The sequence below is a fragment of the Coturnix japonica genome, chromosome 1 (genome assembly GCF_001577835.2).
Source record: "Coturnix japonica isolate 7356 chromosome 1, Coturnix japonica 2.1, whole genome shotgun sequence".
In the NCBI taxonomy this organism is placed as follows: domain Eukaryota; kingdom Metazoa; phylum Chordata; class Aves; order Galliformes; family Phasianidae; genus Coturnix; species Coturnix japonica.
In genome coordinates, this window is record NC_029516.1 from 149,215,048 (window position 1) to 149,238,635 (window position 23,588).

The 23,588-nt window shown below is 38.0% G+C and overlaps 1 protein-coding gene across 1 annotated transcript; it reads left to right on the forward strand.

The window, feature by feature from the left end:
- The first annotated feature begins 1,868 nt into the window (after nt 1–1,868).
- Nucleotides 1,869–23,439, forward strand: DNAJC15 (DnaJ heat shock protein family (Hsp40) member C15). Its single transcript, XM_015851739.2, has 6 exons — nt 1,869–2,124; nt 8,794–8,845; nt 10,599–10,672; nt 16,105–16,181; nt 20,083–20,153; nt 23,160–23,439. Exons 1-6 carry the CDS (start codon nt 2,023–2,025, stop codon nt 23,228–23,230), a joined length of 447 nt encoding a protein of 148 aa, XP_015707225.1. The 5' UTR covers nt 1,869–2,022; the 3' UTR covers nt 23,231–23,439.
- The last annotated feature ends 149 nt before the right edge of the window (nt 23,440–23,588 follow it).

The window sequence follows — 23,588 nt, forward strand, 5'->3', positions numbered from 1 at the left end:
ACCTACTTTGCAGGATCCCTTGAGACACAGAACTGAAGAGACTAGTAGAGCTCTTTGATTCTCAGGGATCACTTCCTACAAGCTTAAGAACAGTCCAGCCCAACACACAGAAATCAGGCAAGAGCAGCAGATGAAGAAAACTACTACTAATGTCCAAATGAGAAAGAAAGGGATCTGGGGAAATACAGGTCAATACACCTCACCTCGACCCCAGGGAAGGTGGCCAAGCAAATAATTCCTGGTAGACAATTTGAACATAAGCCAGCAATGCACCCTTACAGCAAAGTAGAATAACAACCTTCTAGGATGCATGAGGACCAGTGCTACCATGGGAGGTGAACCTTTATCTCTGCTCATCCCTGATCTGAGGTGGGTGCTGAGTTCAGTGCTGGACTCCCCAATACAAAAGAAACATGAACATACTGGAGTGAGTCCAGAAAAGGGCTAGAAAGACAATGAGGAAACTGGAACATCTGGTTTTGGGGCTTGGCTTCACAGTGTTGGGAATTTGTAGCATTGAGAAGGCTCAGAGGGGGGAATCCTAACAATGTGAATAATATGTGACACAGGGAATAAACATGGTACCACTTAGAGCTTATAGGTTACAGTTGTATGCCTGCATATAAGAACCCTTATTTTAGTGTTTTTTGGGGAAGCTTCAGAACTAGAAAGTTGTGTTTAAATTTACTATTGTTGATGCTGTGCTGTTTCTTCTTTTATTGCTGCTGCTTTCTCACTGATCTTCTCAAAGTAGTGCTGCTTCCTTAGAGCCACTCACACCTATTTCTTACCTTTGCCCAGCTAATTAGCAAAAATGTATAACTATAATAACTATCATTCACTCCATTGTCCCACTAGATTCAAGGGGGCTACTGTTATGCCTGAGTACTTTTTTGATACAAAAAAAGAGAGATATTTTCTACAGTCTTTCAATTTAGAGATTTGCTTCTTACTTTCTCTTGTTTGGCTTCTTTTTATTTCCAACCATTTCAGTTTTGTCCCCAAAATAAATACAACGTTTCTTCTTTTAGAGATGACTATCTTTTGACAAAGAACATTAACTTATCAGGAGAGACACAGATTTTCTGATCAAGTTGCTATAATGTGCAAGAAAGGAGAATAAAGGACCAAAAAAAGTCTGTATTTTCAGTTTCTGAGCACGCTAGTTGAAAGGTAGTAAGTGACATGCTATTCTGCATTACCTCTATGCAAATGAATGAGCAAAAAAATGATGAGTTGGGGATATTTTTATGGACTTGAAAATAGGTTTTAAGATTACAGGAAATTCAATTCCCCTGCAAATATAAAATATTAATCACGTATAGTAATGTTGCGTGTTCGAAGAAGAACTAAAAAGGTATTTATTTCTTGCAAAATGGATCCTTGTATAACTTGCAATGACTTTTGTGCTGTATCAAGTAAAATTTAGACATCTGTCAAAGACGAATTAAATGCTATATATGGTCAACTCGTCTTTGCAGCTAATAGAGGTTGTACCTTATGAAGATACTTAAAGTTGAATTAAAGCAGTTGCCCTTCAATGTTATGGAAGATTGGTAAGTATCAGTCATACCACAGAACTTCTTTTACTTTCTTTTACAGAAGTTAAAAGAGGGAAGATTTAGGTTGGATGTTAGGGGGAAGTTCTTCACTAGGAGAGTGGTCAGGCCCTGGAACAGGCTGCCCAGGGAGGTTGTGGATGCCCCGTCCTTGGAGGTGTTCAAGACCAGGTTGGACGGGGCCCTGGGCAACCTGATCTAGTAAATGTGTGTGTTTGGTGGCCCTGCCAGGCAGGGGGGTTGGAACTACATGATCCTTGAGGTCCCTTCCAACCCGGGCCATTCTGTGATTCTGTGATTCTGTGACCACCCCTCCCCCAATACTCAAAACGCTGCGGTGCCGTCCGATCCATCACCGCCTCAGCGAGGCGGAGGCAGGGCTGAGCGGCGCTGGGCGGTGCTTTGCCTTCCGCCTCCTCAGCTGCTTTGTCCCTCTGGGCGGCCCGTAGCTCTGCCCGCCATCATGGAGAGAGCTGAGGCTTCCTCGGAGGCTGTGCGCTACGCCGAGTACGCTATGGGCCCTACGGGCGCCGGCAAGGGCCAAACCGAGCTGGACCGGAGTCTGGTGAGCGCTGTGAGAGCGGGGCAGGCGGAGGGGCTGCACAGCAGCGAGCTCTGCCCTCATAGCGTCGTTCCTTCGGGGCTGGCATTCGCTCCGGCCATGAGCAGGGAGGGCGGTGGTGACCCCTAGCCCAGGGCCGGGGTTGTGGCGTTGGTGGCATGTTCTTTTGTCAGGTTCTTGATGGGAGTTGATTCTGCTCCTCTACTCTGCTCTTCTGAGACCCCCACCTGTTGTACTGCATCCAGTTCTGGAGACCCCAACGCAAGAAGGACATGGAGCTGCTGGAGCAGGTCCAGAGGAGGGCCATAAAGGTGATCAGAGGGCTGGAGCACCTCCACTACAAGGACAGGCTGAGAGAGCTGGGCTTTTCAGCCTGGAGAAGGCCCATACAGCAGATCTCTGACCCATGGGCTGTATATGACCAGCACAGCACACAATACAGCCACCCCTTGCCCTGCATCATCATGGTGGCAGCTGTTCTCAGCAGCCCATTGCAAACAACCTCACTCAGCACCAACCCAATATCAGTGCACTACTAACGCTGTCTGGGCTTACACTGACTTTTATGATCATGGCGTGCAGGCTCCTGTTCAGTGCTGACAAAAACGCAGAGCTAATGGTGGTGACTGTTGAAAAATACCATTTTTGCTCTTTCAAGCCTCGTTAATGTGTTCATTGTAACTGTTGTAGTTTCCATGGAAATGAATAGGAAGCATTACTTTCATAGTGACCTATGTATATGCAGCCTAAGATAATTCCTTTTCACTTAAAGCAGCCTGGACAAGACAAAAGCTTGGATGCCCATGCTGTAACTGCTTGAAGACAGATCTTAAAGTATCATTACAGTAAAAGAGGTGGGAAGTATTTTAAAATAGGCTTTTCATCAAATCATTAAGGTTGGAAAAGTCCACTAAGATCATCTAGTCCAACTGTCAACCCAACACCACTATATCCAGTAAATGTTGTCCTTCAGTGCCACATCTACACGTTTATTGAACACTTACAGGGATAGTGACTCCACCACTTCCCTGGGCAGTCGGTTCCAATGCTCAACCACTCTCCTGGAGAATAATTTTCTCTTAATATGCAGCCTGAATGTCCCCTTAAAGCCATTCCCTCTCATCCTCATAACTGGTAGCTGGGAGGTGACCCCCTGCCCCACCACAGCCTCCTTTTAGGCAGTTGTAGGGAGTGATAAGGTTATGAACAGCAGTAACTATAAATGAAAATCTATCCACTGCTGTGTTCAGAGCATTGTAGCAAAAAGGTAAGGAAGTTCATCCTTGAGCCTTCAAATGCTGAGATATTACATTCTTTTACATACAGCCATACCTGCTCATCTATGGTTCTAGAGAAATAGTGTGGATAGAGATGTAGCATTTCTGTGGTGATCAGGTTGTTAGAGACTACTGTCAAAAGACTGGAACGTGAATTAATTTAAATGACTTAATCTTTTCTAAGTTAACTGACATGGGGCAGCTGCTGGGCTCTTCCCACTCCTGCAGCTCCCCAGCTACCACAACCTTGCTGTGTAAGCCCAATAATACATGTCAACTTGCTACAGAGTTAAAATGGGACAATAAACACAAACAACTTCAGGGTTGAAAGAGCTCTTTTCCTAGACTGAATTTTGCTTTTAAGTTATGCAGGGTGATAACTGAAATCATTTGGTCCGGGTCGCTATAGTTGTTTTATTGAAGCACTGAGAGGTTTGGAGTGACAGAAAAACAACAGTGAAAGCATAGAGTCTGTGAAGACAGCTGCAAGAATTCATTAATAGTGAATATATATTCAGGAAGGCTGGTTGAATGCCTGACATTAACACTTCTGCTAGTGATTCTACTGCTCTGGTACGGTCCCCTATGAAATACTGTCAGAAACTTGTAAGTTCATAGTAATTTTGTATGAAAAACCAGAAAGTTACTATAATATAAATGAAGTAAATTGACATGAAAATTAGGTGTGTATGGAGAAAAGCTTTTAACTGAAACTAGTTTTAATTTACTATTGGAAAATAAATTTCATAGGGAGGTAAGAATGGACAGAAAGCATTAGGTTATGAAATCAAATCTGCTGCAGGTAGTTTATGATATAATCCCAGTGTATCCAGCTCCATGTAGAGCTAATTAGGTGGTTTGCTCTGAAACAGCCTTCTAGTAAACTAGCTACTCTTCTGGGGAATAGAAACCTTTTTCTAACTTCCATGCCAGATGCAGTCATTTATTTGAGGTCTAGAATGTTTAAATAAGGGAAAAAAGTAGCCTTGGAAATAGTCCTGCATGCTTGATTAATATCCTTGTGAGTCCTAATTTTTAGCAGCATACATATGGCTGTTTCAGAAAAAAAACAAAACACCTTTTTTAAAACAAAGTTTGTCGTTAAGCATAATGCATTCATGCACTTACTTGAATTCAGGTAATTACAGAATCACAGAATCACAGAATTATCAAGGTTGGAAAAGACCTAGAAGATCATCTAGTCCAACCATTACCAATACTTCCCGGCTAAATCATATTCAAAAACGCAACATCTAGAAATTCCTCCCTATTTTGCCTATTCACTATTTGTTTCACAAGTTTCTTAAAGCTTAAGGCTACAGGAGACATAAAAGTATTACTTCTTGGACCTCTGTATGAAATGGTGTCTGATGTATACTTTTACATATACTATTTGTCAATATGCTTCATATTCTTTTGTTTGCCAAATACTCTGGTAAGTCAGCTCTTGTGGTTGCCTTTCTAATGGATGGTATTTCCTTACAGACATATCTCTAAAGATGAAAAAAAAAACCCAAACTTTGCAGATTTAGCAAAACTTTGTTTTATTGTTACCTGTATCTTAGAGGGTTTGCTACTAAAAACTGAACTTAATAAAGGACTGAGATCAGCAGAATAGCACAGGGTTGATGACTAACCTTTGGGAGCTGATTCATTGAATAAAGAAAGGGACAGATGTTAATTTTTAATCTTCTATTTCTTTATTTTCCCCTCTTGGATCTTAAGGAATGTTTTCTTCTTTAACCTACATATTTAAAGTTTTTTAAATCACCCAGAAAAGCCAATTCTGCCATAGCTGAAGGTCAGTGAGTGTTTATTGGTATTTTGAGCCTTTGAATCTGAAATAACATGCTTGTTAAATCAACATCAGCAAAAAAAAAACTCATGGTGGTAGTTATGAGAGCGAGTTGCTTCCCTTTCATATTGACAAGAAGAGTGCCTGTAATTAAAGCTTTATGGATATAACAATAAAATTTGCTGCTGTATATTCTGAAGTTCCGGACTAACCTTGATTTCTTCTTCTAAATAATCATCTGAGTTAAGAGAGCGTGGAAAAGAAAACTGGGTCAGACTGGACTTCGCCATAAGTGAAGTTACCATTAGGTTAAAAAGAGACTGTGCTAGTAAAAGATGAACTGTGCAGTCTTAGTTCTATTGTTTTAAATTCAGTATTTATTGCATGTATATAGTTGGTATATATTCACACCATAACAAACATTCAGGATGCTTTGGGGTGACAGATGACCACTGTGGCTAATACGTAGCAAGTGACTCTTCTCTAACCTTCAGCTGACATAAGGGATGTTAGTTTATTTTGATGGTTCTCAGCTTTTTGGATAGTTTTACCTCACCTGTAAACATGGGCAGTCTCTCATGCCTCTCTGGCTTGTTCACTCTAGCTACTTCTCTGTCTGGTCTTCAGATTGCTGTTGGCCCTGCTTACCACTCGTATCCTATTGCTACTACCACACTTATTTATTATTTCTAAAGTGCTGCTTTCCACCAGCTTTCCTGTAACTGCTGGTACATTCCACTGAGACTGAAATAATATACCCCAATGGACACGGTGCTCAGGGGACTCTACACTCTGCTTCAGACCTCTGTGCAAAAAACACTTAAGCAATTTCTGCACAGAGCTGATGGAATCCAAGTGTCATTTATTAGCCTGATGTCAGTGTTCTGCCTTTACCTGCAACAAGGTGTCTCTTACCAGTGGCAGTGTACCTCATTGTAAACTCCTGACATAAACTACCTTTTTGGCGACAAAGCAAGAATAAATTAATTTTGACAAGCACAGGTTAATAAATATTATTTTTTTTCCCAATATGATCTATTTCACACGTTGTTGGGCTCTTAATTGACTGTAACCACTTAGGAAGAGATTCTCACAGTCACTCTGAATGAGTCAAGGAAAGTCTCTACTGCATGTAAATCTGTGATCACAAGCCACAGAACAGAATAATACATAATTTCTTTACATTTTTGGTATTTATAGCAGTGTTGTGGCTGTTGCTGGTTAGTCTTTAAACAGAGGGATTAGAAGAATCTCAGAGTTTTCATATTTGAATACTGAGGGCCCAGGAAAACTGATTTGCGTGAAGTGGAAAAAAACTTCTAATATAATGAAAAAATGAACAGCGTACTTCGCTATTTTATTTCCTTTACCATTTCAGGTAGCATATTTTTATTTTTCATGGCCTGGAGATGAAGGAAAACTTTGTGCAACTGGAAGGAACAACGGATATTAAACTACTACATTATTTTTACTTGCTTACATTCAGACATGAATGCTAATATCAGGACTTCAGTCTACAATAGCACAGAACAGAGAGGTGACTTTAAAGCACCTCTGGGCAAAACTCCTTCAGTCTTAACTTTGGAGCTCCACTCCCAGCATGTGTAGAGTTTCTTTATTTTCTTTTTTTTTTTTTTTTCATACCAGAAGCCTCTCAGCAACTGCAACACTATGTTATGCTCATGGTCAGGATAGCTTTATCACAGAATCATAGAGTGGCCTGGGTTGAAAAGGAATACAGGGATCATCCAGTTTCAACCCCCCCTGCTATGTGCAGGGTCACCAACCACCAGACCAGGCTGCCCAGAGCCACATCCAGCCTGGCCTTGAATGCCTCCAGGGATGGGGCATCCACAGCCTCCTTGGGCAACCTGTTCCAGTGCATCATCACCCTCTACGTGAAAAACTTCCTCCTAATATCTAACCTAACCCTCCCATGTCTCAGTTTAAAACCATTCTCCCTTGTCCTGTCACTATCCACCCCTGAAAACAGTCACTCCCATTCCTGTTTATATGCTCCCTTCAAGTATTGGAAGGCCACAATATGGTCTCCCCAGAGCCTTCTCTTTTCCTGGCTAAACAAGCCCAGTTCCCTAAACCTTTCCTTGTAGGAGAGGTGCATTATCCCAGTAGATAAGAAGTACTTTAGCTGAAATATGTGGGTTCCAGAATCTAGATGTCAGGGAATGCAAATTCTTATAGATGGGCTCAGAGAAAGCTTCTGCTTCTTCTGTGCTGAGCTCAGTGCTACAGGCAGCAGTCAGTCACCTTCCTTCACAGCCAGAGTGAAGCTGCTGGCTGTGGTGGAAGTACCGCCATCTTGCACAGCTGCCTGTTTGCAAGGAAGGTTGTTGACCTATGTTCTAGCCCCTACTAATGCAGCTCTAGAACACTTTAAAACCCCTATTTCCCAACTCTTCCCTTACTCTGTCTGGGAATGAGGTTGAGTACAAAGAGTCTCAGCCACAGTAATAATAATAAAAGCTACATGACACCAAATCCAATTTTTGGGATGCGTAAAAATTTGGGCATGCACTTCTGCTCTCAGGCTTGTTAGTAGAAAGTCTATAAATCAGTTATTGGATAAATGCAGAGCAGAAAGCCATCCAGAGGAGAAGCAATCTGGTGATAAAAGCCTTTTCACTGTAGTATGTTTTGAAATCCAGCTAAACGGGCCTAATCTGATTTCTCTTGCTTCCTGGGGAAAAGTTCAAGGCGTTATTAAACTATCAGATATGGATAGATACTACGATACCAGACACTCAGACTTGTAATGTTCTTTATCCTCCAATTCTGGAAATGGTTGAGAAGACGGTTCCTTCTTCAGGGTATGCTGCATATTATTTAGAGGCTTCTTGTTCAACATGGAGTTATTTCCTATGGCCCTTCCTAAGTTTCCAGGCCTTCAGGCACTGTAGAGAAAAATATACACACCCTATCTGGGATTTCTGAGTTAGCAGGAGGTAGGAGTTACTACTGAATCAGATGTTCAGATCTTTTTGTGGGTTTGGTGGCAAGAGACAGAAAGCAAATTTAAGCCAATAATGCAAACTGTCTGAAAACTGTCATACAAATATTTGTACTATAATTTAAGTGTTCAGACAGTGGTTGATAGTAAATAATGAGAAGAGATTACCAGGCTTTTTGTCTGACTGTGGCTTCCGTGATTCAAAGGGTGAACAATGGAAGACACCAGTCTCTGTGGCTGCGACTGTGGGATGGGACTATTTTGTTCCCCATGGTTTTGTGATAAACTAATACTTTCTTTTACAGTGAACATTAGTTTATTGTGTTGAAATAGTCTTCGCAAAGAAATTCCAGTAATTCTGAGCTGTTTCTGCCATGTGTTTTTTATTTCATATTGTGTGATGCTTTGTTAGTGTTTGTTCACTGATTTGCCAATCTGAAGCGCTGGCATAGATTAATGGGGCAGTGCTATGAGATCTGATGTAGCCTTTGGAAAAAAGACACATACTTTATATTTCGTATAAATTAAATATTAAATGTCCACAGCATACATCAAAAATACTTAGTGTTAAAGATGCATATATTCCAAATTAGAACGTGCAATTCATTCTGATTCCTGTTTTCTTGCTTCAGGCCAGATCTATGATAGCAGTTGGACTCAGTGTGGCAACGGTTGCATTTGCAGGTAAGCTAAATTACCAGCTGACTGCGGAACAACTTACCTGCCTACTACTTGTAGTTGTTTTGCAGGCAGCGGTGAAAGGTTCTGTGTGCTTTTTGTCTGCAAAATGTAACGTAAAAGGATTATGCTGTATTTTACATACATATAAGGGTGTTGCATGGTGAGGCTGTTTATTACAGAGGAGCACAGCAGGATCTAGTGGTGTGAAGGTGGTGCTTGACAAATTCAAACACAGAAAAATGAATGATTTTAGTGGTTGCATATTATTAATTCATCATATTAACCTGTTCCAGTTTGTTACCTGTTCCATTGTTTGTTACCTGAACTCTTTGCATCTGGATTTGTTTTTTCTGAACACAGGTCCTGGACTTAATGTAATTTACATGCTGATCTATTCAGGCAGGATACCTGTGGTCTATTCCAGTTTTGAAATACACAAATTGATTTCCATTACTTTCAGGATGTAAACTCAGCCATGTTCAGCTATGTGCAAATGCATGTGTCAAGAAGAGGTGCATACAGATACATCCTAATACACCAAAATTCAGCAGGTATTTTGTGAGTGCAGCTGCTTTATTTTAATTAGTGGAAGTAGAGACGAGACACTTGGTGATACACATCTATTACGAAGCCAGTTAATATCTATATCCTTGAATAGAAACAGAAGACAGTAGAAGTGGGATTTCTTATGCTGGTTAAGCTGCATTGGTAATGACCACTAACAATGAAGTGGTAATTGTACGCTTTAAGATGGTGAGGCATTGTATTATTAATACATGACAACATTTTAGCAGTGGTCCTCCAACCGGGTTTTGACTTCTGTGTAAGCACAGGCGGACACAGATGTCTGCAATAACTTACAGATATATCCTATATTTTAAGACTAAAAACAAGATGTTCTGTGAGTAAAGGAGAGCAACGTCTTATAAAAATGTTTTTTTCCATTGTATTCAATAACAGATTACATTCCTAATGAATAATTGATCAAAACAGAAATTGAGGGGATAGGACCTACAGGGAGTGCTTCCAGTAACAGTACAAATTTTGATTCTGAAGTTGGTAGACCCTCTTTGTGCTTCAGAGAACAAAGTCTAATGTAGATTCATGTACCCTTTCTTAGCTATAGGTGTTCACTGCCATTTGGGAGTTGAATGTCTCTGAATCCCGGAAGGTCTCTTACTAAGAAAATAAAATATGTTGAATGTACAAAATATGTGATTAAGCATACAACAATGCAGCAAGAAACATGTAGGATGTAGATTTTTTGGGGGAAGACATAACCTTTGAACATTACTTAATAAATAATGCATATCCAAAGCTAATGTTCTTTTTGCACTTTTTCTTAAAGTTCACAAGGCTGATAACTTCATTTGTCATACTGAAATGCATTTAAATCCTATTTATTTTGTGCACAAACACAATGGATGTCTGCAGACTGTGACTGTGTTTTTATATTAAGTGTATTATCCCACGCACACTCTCAGTATAAAGACTGAAAAATGTGAACCTCTGCAGGTTTATCACTGGACTTCTGCTGGGCAGGATCCAAAACCAGGCATTAAGGGAATATCTTAAAAAGTAGTAAAGTACAAAAGTACCATGCAGAAAATAAGTGAAATGAGAAGATGAACAATGAAGAATGATTTTGTTTTATAATCCAAAATTCTTTCTGCTTCAAGCTGATGAACAGGTGTCAGACACTTTCTGTGTGTGTGTGTTCAAATGTCACTTATGGTTTCTTTTGACTTTGTTTCAGGTCGTTATGCATTCCACCTTTGGAAGCCATTGGGGCAGGCAATTACAGAGACAGCAAAAAAGATTTCAACTTCTGTAAGTTTGGAGGTTGCTCTATACCAGCTAAATATTTAGAAGGAAGTCATTTATGTCAAATCTGGCAAATGCCAGCTAGATTTCCCCCCTCTCCCCTCCTGCCCCATGGATTGGAGTTCTCCTTACTCTGTATGTTCTGTCATTTATTTGGTATATTTTTAAGGTCATCTAATACACTTCCAGGACAGGTTGCCAGAGGGATAGAGGAGCTTGTTTTCTTCATTAGCAACTCGCATGTGAACAAGAAAACAAGCACCTCCATCTCTGTGCACATCAGTTGTCTTTTTCTTGGGACAAGTTCCAAGCTTATTCCGAGTTGCCGTGTGTATGAGCCAGGTGTTAAGAATCATAGGGGTTGGAAGGGATGTCTGGAGATCATCTACTACAACCTCCCTACTAAAGCTGGCTCCCTAGAGTGTTCCTGGATCAGCATTCGCTCCCTGTCCCTATACTGCATTGCTATCGTGAGACCAACACCAATTTCATTTTTCCCTTTCTAAAGTCAGTTTTGGAGAGGTTCCCATGTTGCCTGCCAAAACAACAGAGGAGACTTTAGGTACTGTGAATTAAATTGCTTTTATGTGATGTAGGTGCAGGCTGACTTAAAGGCTTGCTAGAAGTAGCAAGCAATAAGAATATGTGAGTAAGGAGTGCTTCAGTCTTCATCCTCACGCTCCAGAAGTTTTACTCCAACACATCTATCCATTTGTTAAATACAAGCTGAAGAATCTAAATTTAGACATTTGCACGTAAGAATTCAGGCACTGACTCTTTAACATATGGAAATATGACGTACTACTGCATAGAGAGGTGTCTGTTTCTAGGAAACTACTCTGAACTACTTTGCTGGCTGAGCCAGTCTCACTACAGGTCTGTTTTCCTTGATGACTTTCAGTGTACTGCAGAATTCACTAACAGGAGATTCTGAATTCTCAGTGTTCCTAGTCCCTGGAGCTGAATCTATTTCTGCCTTCATATCCTGCCTTAAAGCCTAGAGTTCTTTGTTCATCTCCTGCAGAATATCTGTCTTATATTACTGAACTTGAAAATACAGTGAACAGCAGAAAACAAGAGATCTGCTAGATACAGTAAAAACTTTATTTATGGTTTACTGCTACCTGCATATATTTGTTAACTTTATATTTGTGAGGGTAATGACTATTTTTTATTTCTTCTACAATCAAAATCCACATTTAAGACTCCTATGTAGTTCTCAATCAGGATTGTCTGTTCTATAACTCTACAGGGCAACTTTCTTGGAGTATGCTGTTTCCCCTTAACAAGCAGTCATTTCCTAATGATCATTTGCCATTAAAACAATAGCAAGTGAAAATACCGTATACAAGGATCCTAGGTAAATACTTCTTTGTCCAGACTTTTTTTAGCAGCATCATGTGATTTTGTTTGGGTGAATTTGAAGCTGCTGAATATAAACTATGGGATAGCACTTTCATCATGTCTCTTTACAGTATAGTGCTCTCTAAACCGTGCTGACAATGGAAATCAAGCAGTCTGTTCTTCTACTGATGTTTACTGGAGAAAGAACCATTTGTGACAGTCAGTGTCTAGGCTTTACTGTAGTGCTTGAGGGTTCCTTACTTGGTCACTATATTTTTCAGTGGTTACCTTTGCTTTCCAGAATCAAACCCTGTCCTTCATCACCCCCTTTTTTGGAAGACTGTGAAGCAGCTGCCTGCTTAAAAGCTAACTGGTTCTCTCTGTAAGGCCCTACTCTCCCTTCCTGTTTGCAGTAACTTTTTTCCTTCCCTGCTTTCAAGAGTAATCTCAGCCCTTGTTAATTGCAGTTTAACAGTGAGATGCTGTTTATCCTTCACTTCTGCTCACTAATAAGTTACCTACACGAGGTCAAGTTGAGCAATTATGAAGTGAACATTTAAGATATCTACTTGTTGGATCTTGAGAGTCTGACACTCTCTATTTACTTAGCTAAATAACTAACGTGTACAGTCAACAATTATATCCAAAAATAGCAAATAAGAGCAAGTAAGCAATGTTTTATTCTGAATTCCTACCTCTCATTCAATTTTAACTTATCCCTGTTAAAAGTGTAGACTTCTTAATGATGAAGAACAAATGCTGCTGTAACTTAATCATTGTGCTGTTGATTTTTGGAGAAATACTTCTTTTTAAAAACTATTTTTAGCTTGAACCCGATTTTGTTACTGGTGTCACTAATGCCAGTGACACTGTTTTGGTCCTCTGTGTAGTGACACAGTCAAAGTAGTCATTTGTTTTTCTTCCTCAGACAGACCCTAATGCTGTCAACCATAACACCAATTTCGTACTTCCTACTTTTTATTTCCCCTTTTATTTTAATAGATATATACCTTTCTTTGTTGAATCAGTGAGACTTAGAATTCAGCCACAGACAAAACAATTCTAGGCTAAATTGTAAAAAAATCCAAATTCAGTAGTCCTGAAAATTCCATGTTCCAAAAGAAAGGATCTCTTTAATACTTTGCTGGAGATGTTTGTACTCAGTTTTCTTTATTTGATCTGTTTCTGCTCAGATGCACACGCCTCTAAATGAAGAGGTAACACTAGCAGTCATCCCTTACAATATCCAATCAATTTTACAGGCTTTTTTTTTTCTTTTTCCAAGTGAAGCTAAGGAAGTTGAAATTGATATCAGCAAGTTTTACATTATAGCACAGCTTCTAAATAGATGTTTTGTTGTGTTTTTTATTTTGTGTGTGCATGCATTTGTTTTCTTCTTCCTGTGTTGTTTACCTTTTTCAGTTGATGATTATGTGTGTAATGTAATATGATGTGATGTTTGGTTTCAGTTATGAATATCACTTACCTTGCATGGAATAGTCACTTTTCTGCTGTATTGTGCCATAAAAAGTATCATGAAGATGTCACAGCCCAAGTGAGTAGGATTTTCTTAGCTGACTGCCTAATACTAAAATTTGCAAGAATGAATACACATCTGCGAGCAAGTCCAGACATTTTCTGTTTCCCCCTTAACCTTTAAATAGCAATATTTGCTTAAATAAGCTGCTAAACAGCAACAGCATACATGAAAATGAAGCAAATTAAATGGTAGCTCCCATGCCTCTCTCCAATGGCAAGAAGAAATGCAGAGCTCATTCTAATGATTTTTCCAGTACAAAAATTCTTTGCAATAACAAGAGCTAAATAATAGTGTCTGAGACTGTGTGCACATCAAGAAGTCGTCATAGCAGAAAAGTATCTGAATGTAGTTTCTTTTCATTGCAGCCATTACTAGAAATGTTAAGTCATGTTTATCTCAGTTTTAATTGGAATAGTATGGAAAAGTTGTTTTATTTTGGAACTAGAAATTTGCCAAGATATTTCCTAAAATGAAGACTTGATGTTTCTTCACCATATTCTAACCAAGGGGAACAATGACTTTACGTCTAAATTCTTTTTGCTTTATTAAATTCTGTTAAATATCAAGATCTTAATGTAAGAAATCCATTATCCTTATCCCTTGCTTCACTTCTGAGAAGAAAATGTTATTTGTTGACCACTTCCCCTGGCTGATTTTGAAAGTTCATGTTTGTTTATTTGCCAAAGGACATAAAAAACCATAATTTCTTATTTCATTCCTCTTGAAAGCAAACTGAATGAAAGTTTCCTGAACTTAGAACAATTTCAAGGACGAGTGCTTTACAAACATGAAAAAGTATTTCTGAATTTAAGCCTATAGCCATTCCTCCTTATTCCATGATTTCAAATGAGCTATTTTAGGTGATATCTACCAAGAACAGAGAGAATTCAAATATTGTTCTTCACTAAATGAAGAGGGAACCAAGAGCGTCCTCTTATTTTAGAGCTGTGTGCTATAGATGAAGAGCAGAGAAGAATTAACCTTTTCAGAAATCTATGTGCATTTAAGTTTGTTGGAATAAGTTCTGGAAAATACTTCACTGGGCATTTAAGTGTTCTTTTCTTTTCTCTCCCGGCTGTAGTTAATTGTTCAGTGTCCTTGCAAATTTCTGAGCAGTTTTACTTCTTCAAGGACATCATCTGGTGGCCATTAAATCACCAGAATTGTTTCCTCTTGGAAAACTGGAGAAACCATTTGTGTTCCTGGAGTATTCCATATTCTAGCCTGTACTGTTACTGAGTACTATTACAAGATGCGCTTTGTTTTACTCTAGCAGTAGTAGCAGTAGCAGTAGTTCCTCAACAGATTTTCATTGTAGGTGCAATGTGTTTGCAGTTAGACCCATTTTGATGATAACTGAATTATTACTGAGATGATTATATCACGTATGATTTGCAGCAGGGTGGAAAGAAGAAAAGTAAGATTTGCTTCCAACCATTGCAAATTACAACAAATCTCTTGGGAACTGCTGCCTTCATAGACATTCTGTATTGGTAGCAAAACCTGACGCGCACTTTTGGGTGAATGTTGTTCCTTACCTTAAACACTTTGCTTAGGCATCATAGACAGACCCTTATAAATGCTTTAATGCTTTTGATATTACTTGAGAGAGTTTGTATAAATGTAATACAAAATTCTCACTGAATATGAATGGATATATTTAGTAGCTAGAGAGAAAAGTGTTTTTTCAAGGGCCAGGCACACTTTTTCTCGGGGGTAAAAAGTGCATTTAAAAACAGTCTAAACTCTCAGGCTAGACTTCCTTATGATGGCTTATTTTTCCCCTATTAATGTTTGCATTGAGAATAAAAAAAACACTTCCATTTTGTTCAGTAATTTCTGTGTGCCAGTTCCCAAAGGCTACGTTTTGGAGCTACATCTGTTGTCTCTGGAAATTCTGCATCTTAGACTGTTATTTGTGTAGCAATGGACTAGTCCCTTATTCTTCTCTAAGAAAGATTTACATTTAGGAGATCGTTGCTAACCATTAATATTGTTCATTAACTTTCTTTTTTTTTGGTAATTTAAAGATGTATTTATAGTTGGCAAATACACTTTCAACTCAATTTCTGGCTTTATTCTTCCTTTCCTCTTAAAACAGTGAGTAAAGTCACAATTGCTAATTCTTGGATGCCATAATAACATCACTCTTGCCATTTTCCATTTCAGTGCTACCAAAGCTATTTTTAACAGCTTTTTCCCTTTCTCTTCCCTGCCCTCCCCAACACATACAGCATACCACTTTATACTAGCATGTACTTTGATTCTGGACTGTTTTGCCTGAAGGCAGGATTTTAATGGTTGTAGCTATTAATACCTCCGATTAGTACTAGAAGATTGTAAAAACACAGACAGCTATTTTTAAGTTGGCTTTTGTATGTGTTAACACCCAGGAGAAGTCCTTTCATATTGTCTGTTTTCTACTCGTTCCATGTCTTCAAAGTAAGTTACAGATGAATGTTAGGCTCTCAGTGAGGTTGAGTAAATATGATTTAGGTCATGGCACCTCGTACATGAAACTAATTATTGCTTGTTTTGCCTTTTTTCTCTCCAGAATCTTTCATTATACTATAAAGGAGGATTTGAGCAGAAAATGAGTAGGCGAGAAGCAAGTCTTATTTTAGGTGTAAGGTAGGTGTGCTGCATTCATGTGGTTTTGTTTGGTGAATATGGAATGAAGAAAATGCATATTGCAAGAACGTAGAATACTTTGGCCAATTTTTTAATTTTCTTTCCAAAGGCTTGTAATGGCTAATAAACCATTTTAATATTCTGCTTAAGCTAGAAAGCAAACAATAAAATACTAATAAAACATGTGACTCGTCTTTGGCTTGAAGGTATGGCAACATACTGCTGTGGAGAATTGGTGTTCTTAAAATAGTCAGAATAGCAGATACTGTACTAATTAGTGCCATCACACGGCTTGGTTTCCAACAAAAATCTTGAAATGAGCAATATTGTAAATTATATTGATGAAGAAGGAAAACAAATGGATTTTGCTTTTTTTTTTTTTTTTTTTTTTCCTTTTCATACAACGATTTTTTTTTTTTTCTATTCTATACTCTTTGTTTTGTATGGATTAAAAGAGTTGCAGCATACTCAGAGCATAAATACATAATGAGACATGTCATTTAGGGTGGGTATAGGAAATTATTTCTAGGCTGAGGAATCAATAGATTTTTCAGAAACATGGGATGGCCAACAGAAGCACCTGCCTTAGTGTGCTATTGTAAAATAAATGGTGACTTTGAGGACTCTCCAGCTGAGAGGAGTGGATCTGACATGAGGTAGAGGATTTTCTGATTTAGATTAGTTTTTGATTTAAAGATGAGGCAAAAATAAGGAGGATGTTTTCAATTAGAAGAAGTTAGGTGGTGAAAATCGGGTCTTAGGAACAGTACACAGGCAAGATTATTTTTGCTTCTGACATAAGGGAAATATGCAGATGTAGCATTCATTTGAAGAATCTGCAAAATAAATGATTGCATTTTCTTGAAATATGTCATACTTGCTCACTGAACAGAGATTTGTAACAATGTTATTCAGAAATGTATCCTTGGACCTATAAGTTTGATCGTGTATTAATATTTTCACATACTTTAGAAGGGCATATTCTGTGATGTTCTGGAGTTTGAACACTGCAGCTCATTAAAGTGTGTTCACAGTGGCAGTGCTTATTCTGAGCACAACTCATGTACATGCCTGAAATGTCCTCATATCTGTAATCAGTCCCCTGTTAATTTTTTATCTTAATAGCCTGAGTCTGAACAGTGACACCACTTGATGTGTTTGGGCTCAGTCTTTCAATTAGCATTCACAATCAGATAAAACTAAAGTCCCTAATGTTTAAAGAATTGAACCTTTAATTGTGTAGCTGTGTAGCTAATATTGTTATAGGAGAGTTCTCACATTGCTTGAAAAGAACTCTTACAGACCAGTTTTAACTGAGTTTATTACAGTGTATGTATAGAAGGGTCACCAAAATAAGCAAGAGAGTTTTAAAGTGTTGCTAAAGCTACCAGGGTATGCAAGAACTAGGTCATCTAGAAATTTATCTTTCTTATTATTCTATCTCTTGTTGTCTTGTCATCACTTCCAAGTCATTATTTCAAGTATATGTATGTATAATCTGTAAATAATAAACAAGAGACATGATAAAAGTGAGCATTTGCATGGGGCCCTGGGTAACTTGATTTAGTACTTGATCTAGTGGATGGCAACCCTATGTGTGACAGGGGTGTTGGAACATGATGATCCTTGAGGTCCCTTACAACCCAGCGCCATTCTGTGATTCTATGAAGATATAATAGTGGCTTTTAAATGTCAAGTACATTGACTTTTTACATATTCCAGATGTTATTCTGTAATAACCATATTCAAAAATTGCAAGGGTTTTGGCAGATACATGCATGTGTATTGTTTGCATTTATCTATGGAAAAGGTGTCCAAAGCTACATAGCACAATACTAAAAATGCTAACAAATCATAAAGTCATAGAATCAAAGAATGATTTGGGTTGGAAGACACCCTTAGGAACATCAAATTCCAACTCCCCTGCTATAGGCAGGGACACCTCCCTCTAGTCCAGGTTGTTCAAAGCCCCATCCAACCTGGCCTTGAATGCTTCCAGGGAGAGGGCATCCACAGCCTCTCTGGGCAACTTGTTCCAGTGTCTCACCACCCTAACAGTAAAGAATTTATTCCTAATATCTAGTCTAAATCTTCCCTCTTCCAAATCTTAAGTTTTATTCTCTGAAGAACTGTTTGCTGGTATTCAGTTCAACCTGGCAATAATTTTAACAATTGTACATTCAGTAGGAGGAAGTGCTGGTAGGAAACATGGGGGAGTGTCTGAAATGAGAAGTGAAAATACTACAGTTTTTTTTTCTAAACCTAAGGCAAAATTATTTTACAGTAGTAAAATACAAATGTCCTAAGAGTAGTGGTTTACTATTATGAAATCACTAATGCTGAATTTCTGAAGTGTGATAACTCTCCTCACAAGCCAGCTTTCAAACCTATCATGGTGGCTTTTGATGAGCCTGCTCCCCACCACCATGGTCCCTTCCAGCCAAACCAACTTTCCTCTGACTGAAAGCCCCAGAAGGCAAGGCTGACATTCAGGAGGAGCTGGGCTGCCTCCAGAAAGGGGCTGACAGAAGCCTGTCAGTGAGGACACAGATGGCTCAGGTTGTGAGGTTGTACCAATTCAACAAGAGCATCATTTTGACATGAAGGTATTTTTTCATGATGCCATTTAAAGTTTTAGAGAGCAGTCTTTAGAGCCAGATAAACAGTATGTCATTAACCAATCGAATTTATATAAAATACTGTCTTTGCAGTTGCTTGTTAGGACAAAACTGAATAATTTTTCAGGTAAATGTTGCCCATCCGAATTTCAAAGTAATGCTTTATTATCCCCATCTTTTATTGTTACAGTGTGAAAATACTTGTAAGCAACAGATTTACAAATAAAAATATGAGTATATCTTATTTTCAGCTATCGGATAGTAAATAATTTTTGTAGTTTATAGTTCAAGGCTTCTGGTTATTTCTTACAGTCTGGATTATTTTGTTCCATTGAAATATTCTTTTTTACAGCTTTTTACTTGTTTTTTTGAAGTGTTCTATGAAGTATTTTTGTAACATACCCTAGTTTCCCTGTCACAGTATAATAATTAGAGGTTGTTTACCTTGGGAACACAGTTAGGCTGATACCTTGCATTCAAACTGTATCTACAGAAAAAAGAAATTCAATAATCTCTGAGTAATAAATGGAAAACACTGCTTCATTTCAGCATGCCAACAAATTACAAAAAACTAAGCCATTCAAACTGTCCTTTTGCATACCAGAACCTACTGTGCTGGTATAGTGCATCCATAAGTGGTTATTTGTCTGGTAAGGTACATATTTAATTTAGTTAGAGTACATATTTTATGTATCTGTCATTGAAGGAAACAACATTATGTAGCTCTTGTAAATCAACATGTCCCTGAATGCAACACGTTGAACAGCTTTGCAAAAAATAACAGATAGTTGTTTTTTTTCCTATGCTCCAACAGAAAGTATTTATAGCAACTATAAAAATATTTACAGTAGAACAAAATATAATAATATTAAATATTTGATGTTTTGTCATTGGTCATATAAATACCTGTTTTCTGAGAGCAAAGATGTATTTTCTGCATTTGATGATAAGGATACCAACCTGCTATATTCCAGAGCTGTTTTTTCCTCCAAATTATGTATCTTAAATGGTTGTGAGTGTATTGAATTTGAAGAAAAAAGACAAAAAATCGACAAAAATGGAAGGATGTTTGCACGTGTCAAATACAAAGGCTTTTAAAAAATGTCCTCGGTGTGGCTTACATCCCTTTGTTAATATTGCTTCCTCAAACATGCAATTCTATGTTTTGTCCACAAGATGGGGAAAATCTCAAGTTTTAATTATTTTTGAAGCCATTATAAACTGCTAATTTATAGCCTGAATGCAGTGGAATTTATGGTAAGCACTTCAATTTATTTTTGCAGTCCATCTGCTGACAAGGCCAAAATCAGAGCAGCCCATAGAAGAATCATGATCTTGAATCATCCTGATAAAGGTAAATATTTATTTATTTATTTTAATCAAAGCTGGGAAGGAAGAGCCCTAAATGAGATCCCTTCAGTTCACTGATTGTATAAATAACCATGCTGTATGAAGTTTATTTATAGACGTAAGCTTCTATGCATCTTATCTCAGATAAACTAGATTGATTTCCAGGCTTTGTGAACCGCAGCTTTACCCAGTTTCTTTAAGGTTTTCTTAATGTGCTGCTTCAGGTAAGACTACGAGTTTGTGGATCAGAGCCACACACACACACACACACACCATGCAACCCAAAAACTGATAAAAATGAGCTGTAATATTTTTCTTAAACTCCTGTTCCTGTTTTGAAATGAGACAGACAGACCGACCACTCACATGGAGGAAGGTAACTTTCTGTGGGCAAATGTTCTGGATAATTTCAAACTTCCCTGAATTCACGTGGAAAAAAAAATGTAAAGCTGGGCACTGTTGCTTTACTAGTGAGGTTTTTAATGTAAATTTATCTTATAGAAAGCCTATTATTATAACTTTAACTACACTACAGCTGCTTGAGAAAGAAAGCCCATATGTTCATTGCTGTTTCTACTTTAAAATAACAGATGGTGATGAGTTGCGCTGTATTTCAGAAGTCAAAAGGCAAAATCATAGGGTTTTGTATCTTTTGAGAGCATTACAGGGCACCCTGCTACTATCCCATTATAAGAAAAATGGAAAAAGTAACTGACTACTGGCCATGAGAAGTGTTTAGTCAATGTTGTTTTACTATATTCAGCACTTTGATTTAATTTGAAAGTTTTCCTGCTTATTTGGTGTCACACTTCCATTTTTTATACTTTTTGTAATGTAGAAGTTACATACACATACATTAAAAATGCAGATTTTTCTGGTTTATTCTGATGGCCAGAGACCTCTTAACCACTAGAGTATCTAAGAGGTCAAAAGCTTTTGTAATGAATTTCGAAGCTTTTTTGCAGCAGCCTTTGGAGACTTGAGCCAGAGTTGTGAGTTTCCATGTGGATGTTGAATTGACCTAAAAAAGCAGTTCCTTTTACAAAGATCATTTTAGGGGCCAACTCATACAGTAATGCACCTGCAGCTCAGCACAGCGTAGTTTTTGCCGGTGTAGTGAGCCCTCCTGTGTGCTATTAAGATGGAGCAATTTCTCTGCAGAAACCCCAGTTGAAGGGATTTGTGTCTCCATGCTGTCCCTGCAGCTCTTCTGCTATGGCCAAAGATAAAAGTGTTGTCTAATGTCTTCAACTTCAGAACTCAGGCCTGGAACAGTCTTGAACATGTGACAGAGAGATCTGCTTGCTTATGTTTGCATCTTCTTTTCTTCTGGCTCTGGTAGCACAGATGTGCTTTTAAATGTAATATTCAACATTAGAATGTAATTCTACCAGCTGGCGTTGGCAGAAGAAAGATCAATAAATACAGATTTTAAAAGTTACTCATATTACCTGAGACTCAAAACACTGAAGATAGCATGATTAGAAATAAATCACAGATATATAGAAGTTTGCATAATAACATCCCTGGTGAACGCTACTAAAATGGTTGCTCATTAACCTTTGCACAGTTCAGTTTAAAAGTGTTTATATTATTGATATACTGTATGTTATTTTTTATATTTATTATTTATTCTGTGAAAGAATTCTTGGTAACAGAAACAGAGGAAGAGATGAGCCTTTTGGACTTGCTTTAATTATAAACAAACACTTAGGCAATCATGAGATTGAATTTTCTCTCATTGGAGGGCTGCAAAATTAATATGGCACTTCAGGGTGTTTCAGGATGTGAACATAGTGAAAACACTTCTCAGTGAATTGAATTTACTTTAAGATCCTGCGCTGTAGAAACTAAAGGCAAAGTTGAAAATTACTTGGGATACATAGTTTATTGCAGTTTATAGTCCTTACTGTTTTATCTTCTTATCTGGCTTTTGAAAGAAGCAGTACTCAGTGTAGTAGACAATTTTCTGTCCTTGCCCTGCCTCACTTTCCTCAAATGTCTTTGCTATTAGGACTGCATTCAAGCAAAACAAAGCATGAACAAGACAGCTGAACTCCATTACTTTTTCCAGCTGTTTTATTAGGCTATGAACTGACTCTATAATGATTTGGATTCCTGCAAAAGTGACCTGAACAAGTCTTTGTGTTTACAAGCATTTAGTGCTAGTTCTTCTGTGTGTCCTCTATCACTGTCTTTTCTGATGAATGGAGAATTGCGATTGAGCAGATCCTTGGAAAAGGCTATTTAGTGTGCTGAATAGTATGCTGGAATCACGTTTTTATGTAAAAAAGAAATGAAGATATATAGGTGTATTCCTGTAAATGGTAAGCAACTGATACAGACCTTGTAATGTTGTTTTCAGTGACTGTAGGCAGATGGTTGGCACTCAAGGGGAGAGTTAAAAAACAAACACAAAAAGACCACTGAACTGTAATCAGATTGTTAGATGGAGCGTAAAGCAATGACAGTGTTCAGGACTAGAAGTTAGAAGGCGTACCATGTTTAAATAGCTTTAATGTGACAGTTTCTGTCTGGTAATTCTGGGTGTCTAGAATAGCAGAGGCTTGGAGCACGCGTGCACATGCTTAATGATTTTGTGAAAATTATTTATAAAATGTTGCCTCTTAGTTTATGAGGTGGGTTGACATAATAGCTATCAGCTTTAGATGAACGTTTGAGACAGCTGACCTTGCATACGTTTGCAGCAATGCTGCACTACAAATCTAAATCACACCAGTGTGAAATGCTTTTAGATTTCAGACTTCTTTCCAAGACAAATCATTTAGCTTTATTCTTAGGTGACTTCAGTTTTGCTTACATTCTTCATGTTACCTTTTCTATTAGTTTTCTTTATGTCAGTGCCTTTTTTTAATCTTTTGTATGAAAAAGATCTGTTGAGGAATGAGGAGCTAATAAAAGCGAGTGATTAAGGGATGCTGTAATTGAAGAACTTTGGTGCTCTGCCCTAACATGTAAATGGTATTTCTCTGCCTTTTTTTCTTCCCAGGTGGATCACCTTACTTAGCAACAAAAATAAATGAAGCAAAAGACTTGCTGGAGTCCAGTACCAAAAATTGAAATCGTTAAGACTTGAATGATAGAAAAACAAAGAAAAAAAAATAAACATCAGAAAACTCACACAGAACCACCCAGTTTCTTATGCATCTTTTTCTGGAAGATTCAGCAGATACGGTGTGCAGCAGCTTTCATATTTACTTGTTCTGCACGGTTGGTTAACAGTGCACTGGATGCTTATATTTATTGTTGAAATTAAAGGTTTAAGACTATTTAAAAGCAAACTGAATTCTTTACAGTTATGTCTCAGTTTTAGTGTACTTTTACTGAATTTTGACACATTAAAAGCTTTGGGAATTCTCTTAAAACTTTTTTCTTCAGAAGTAGTTCTGTGAAACTTGGAACTTCTAAAAATTGAATG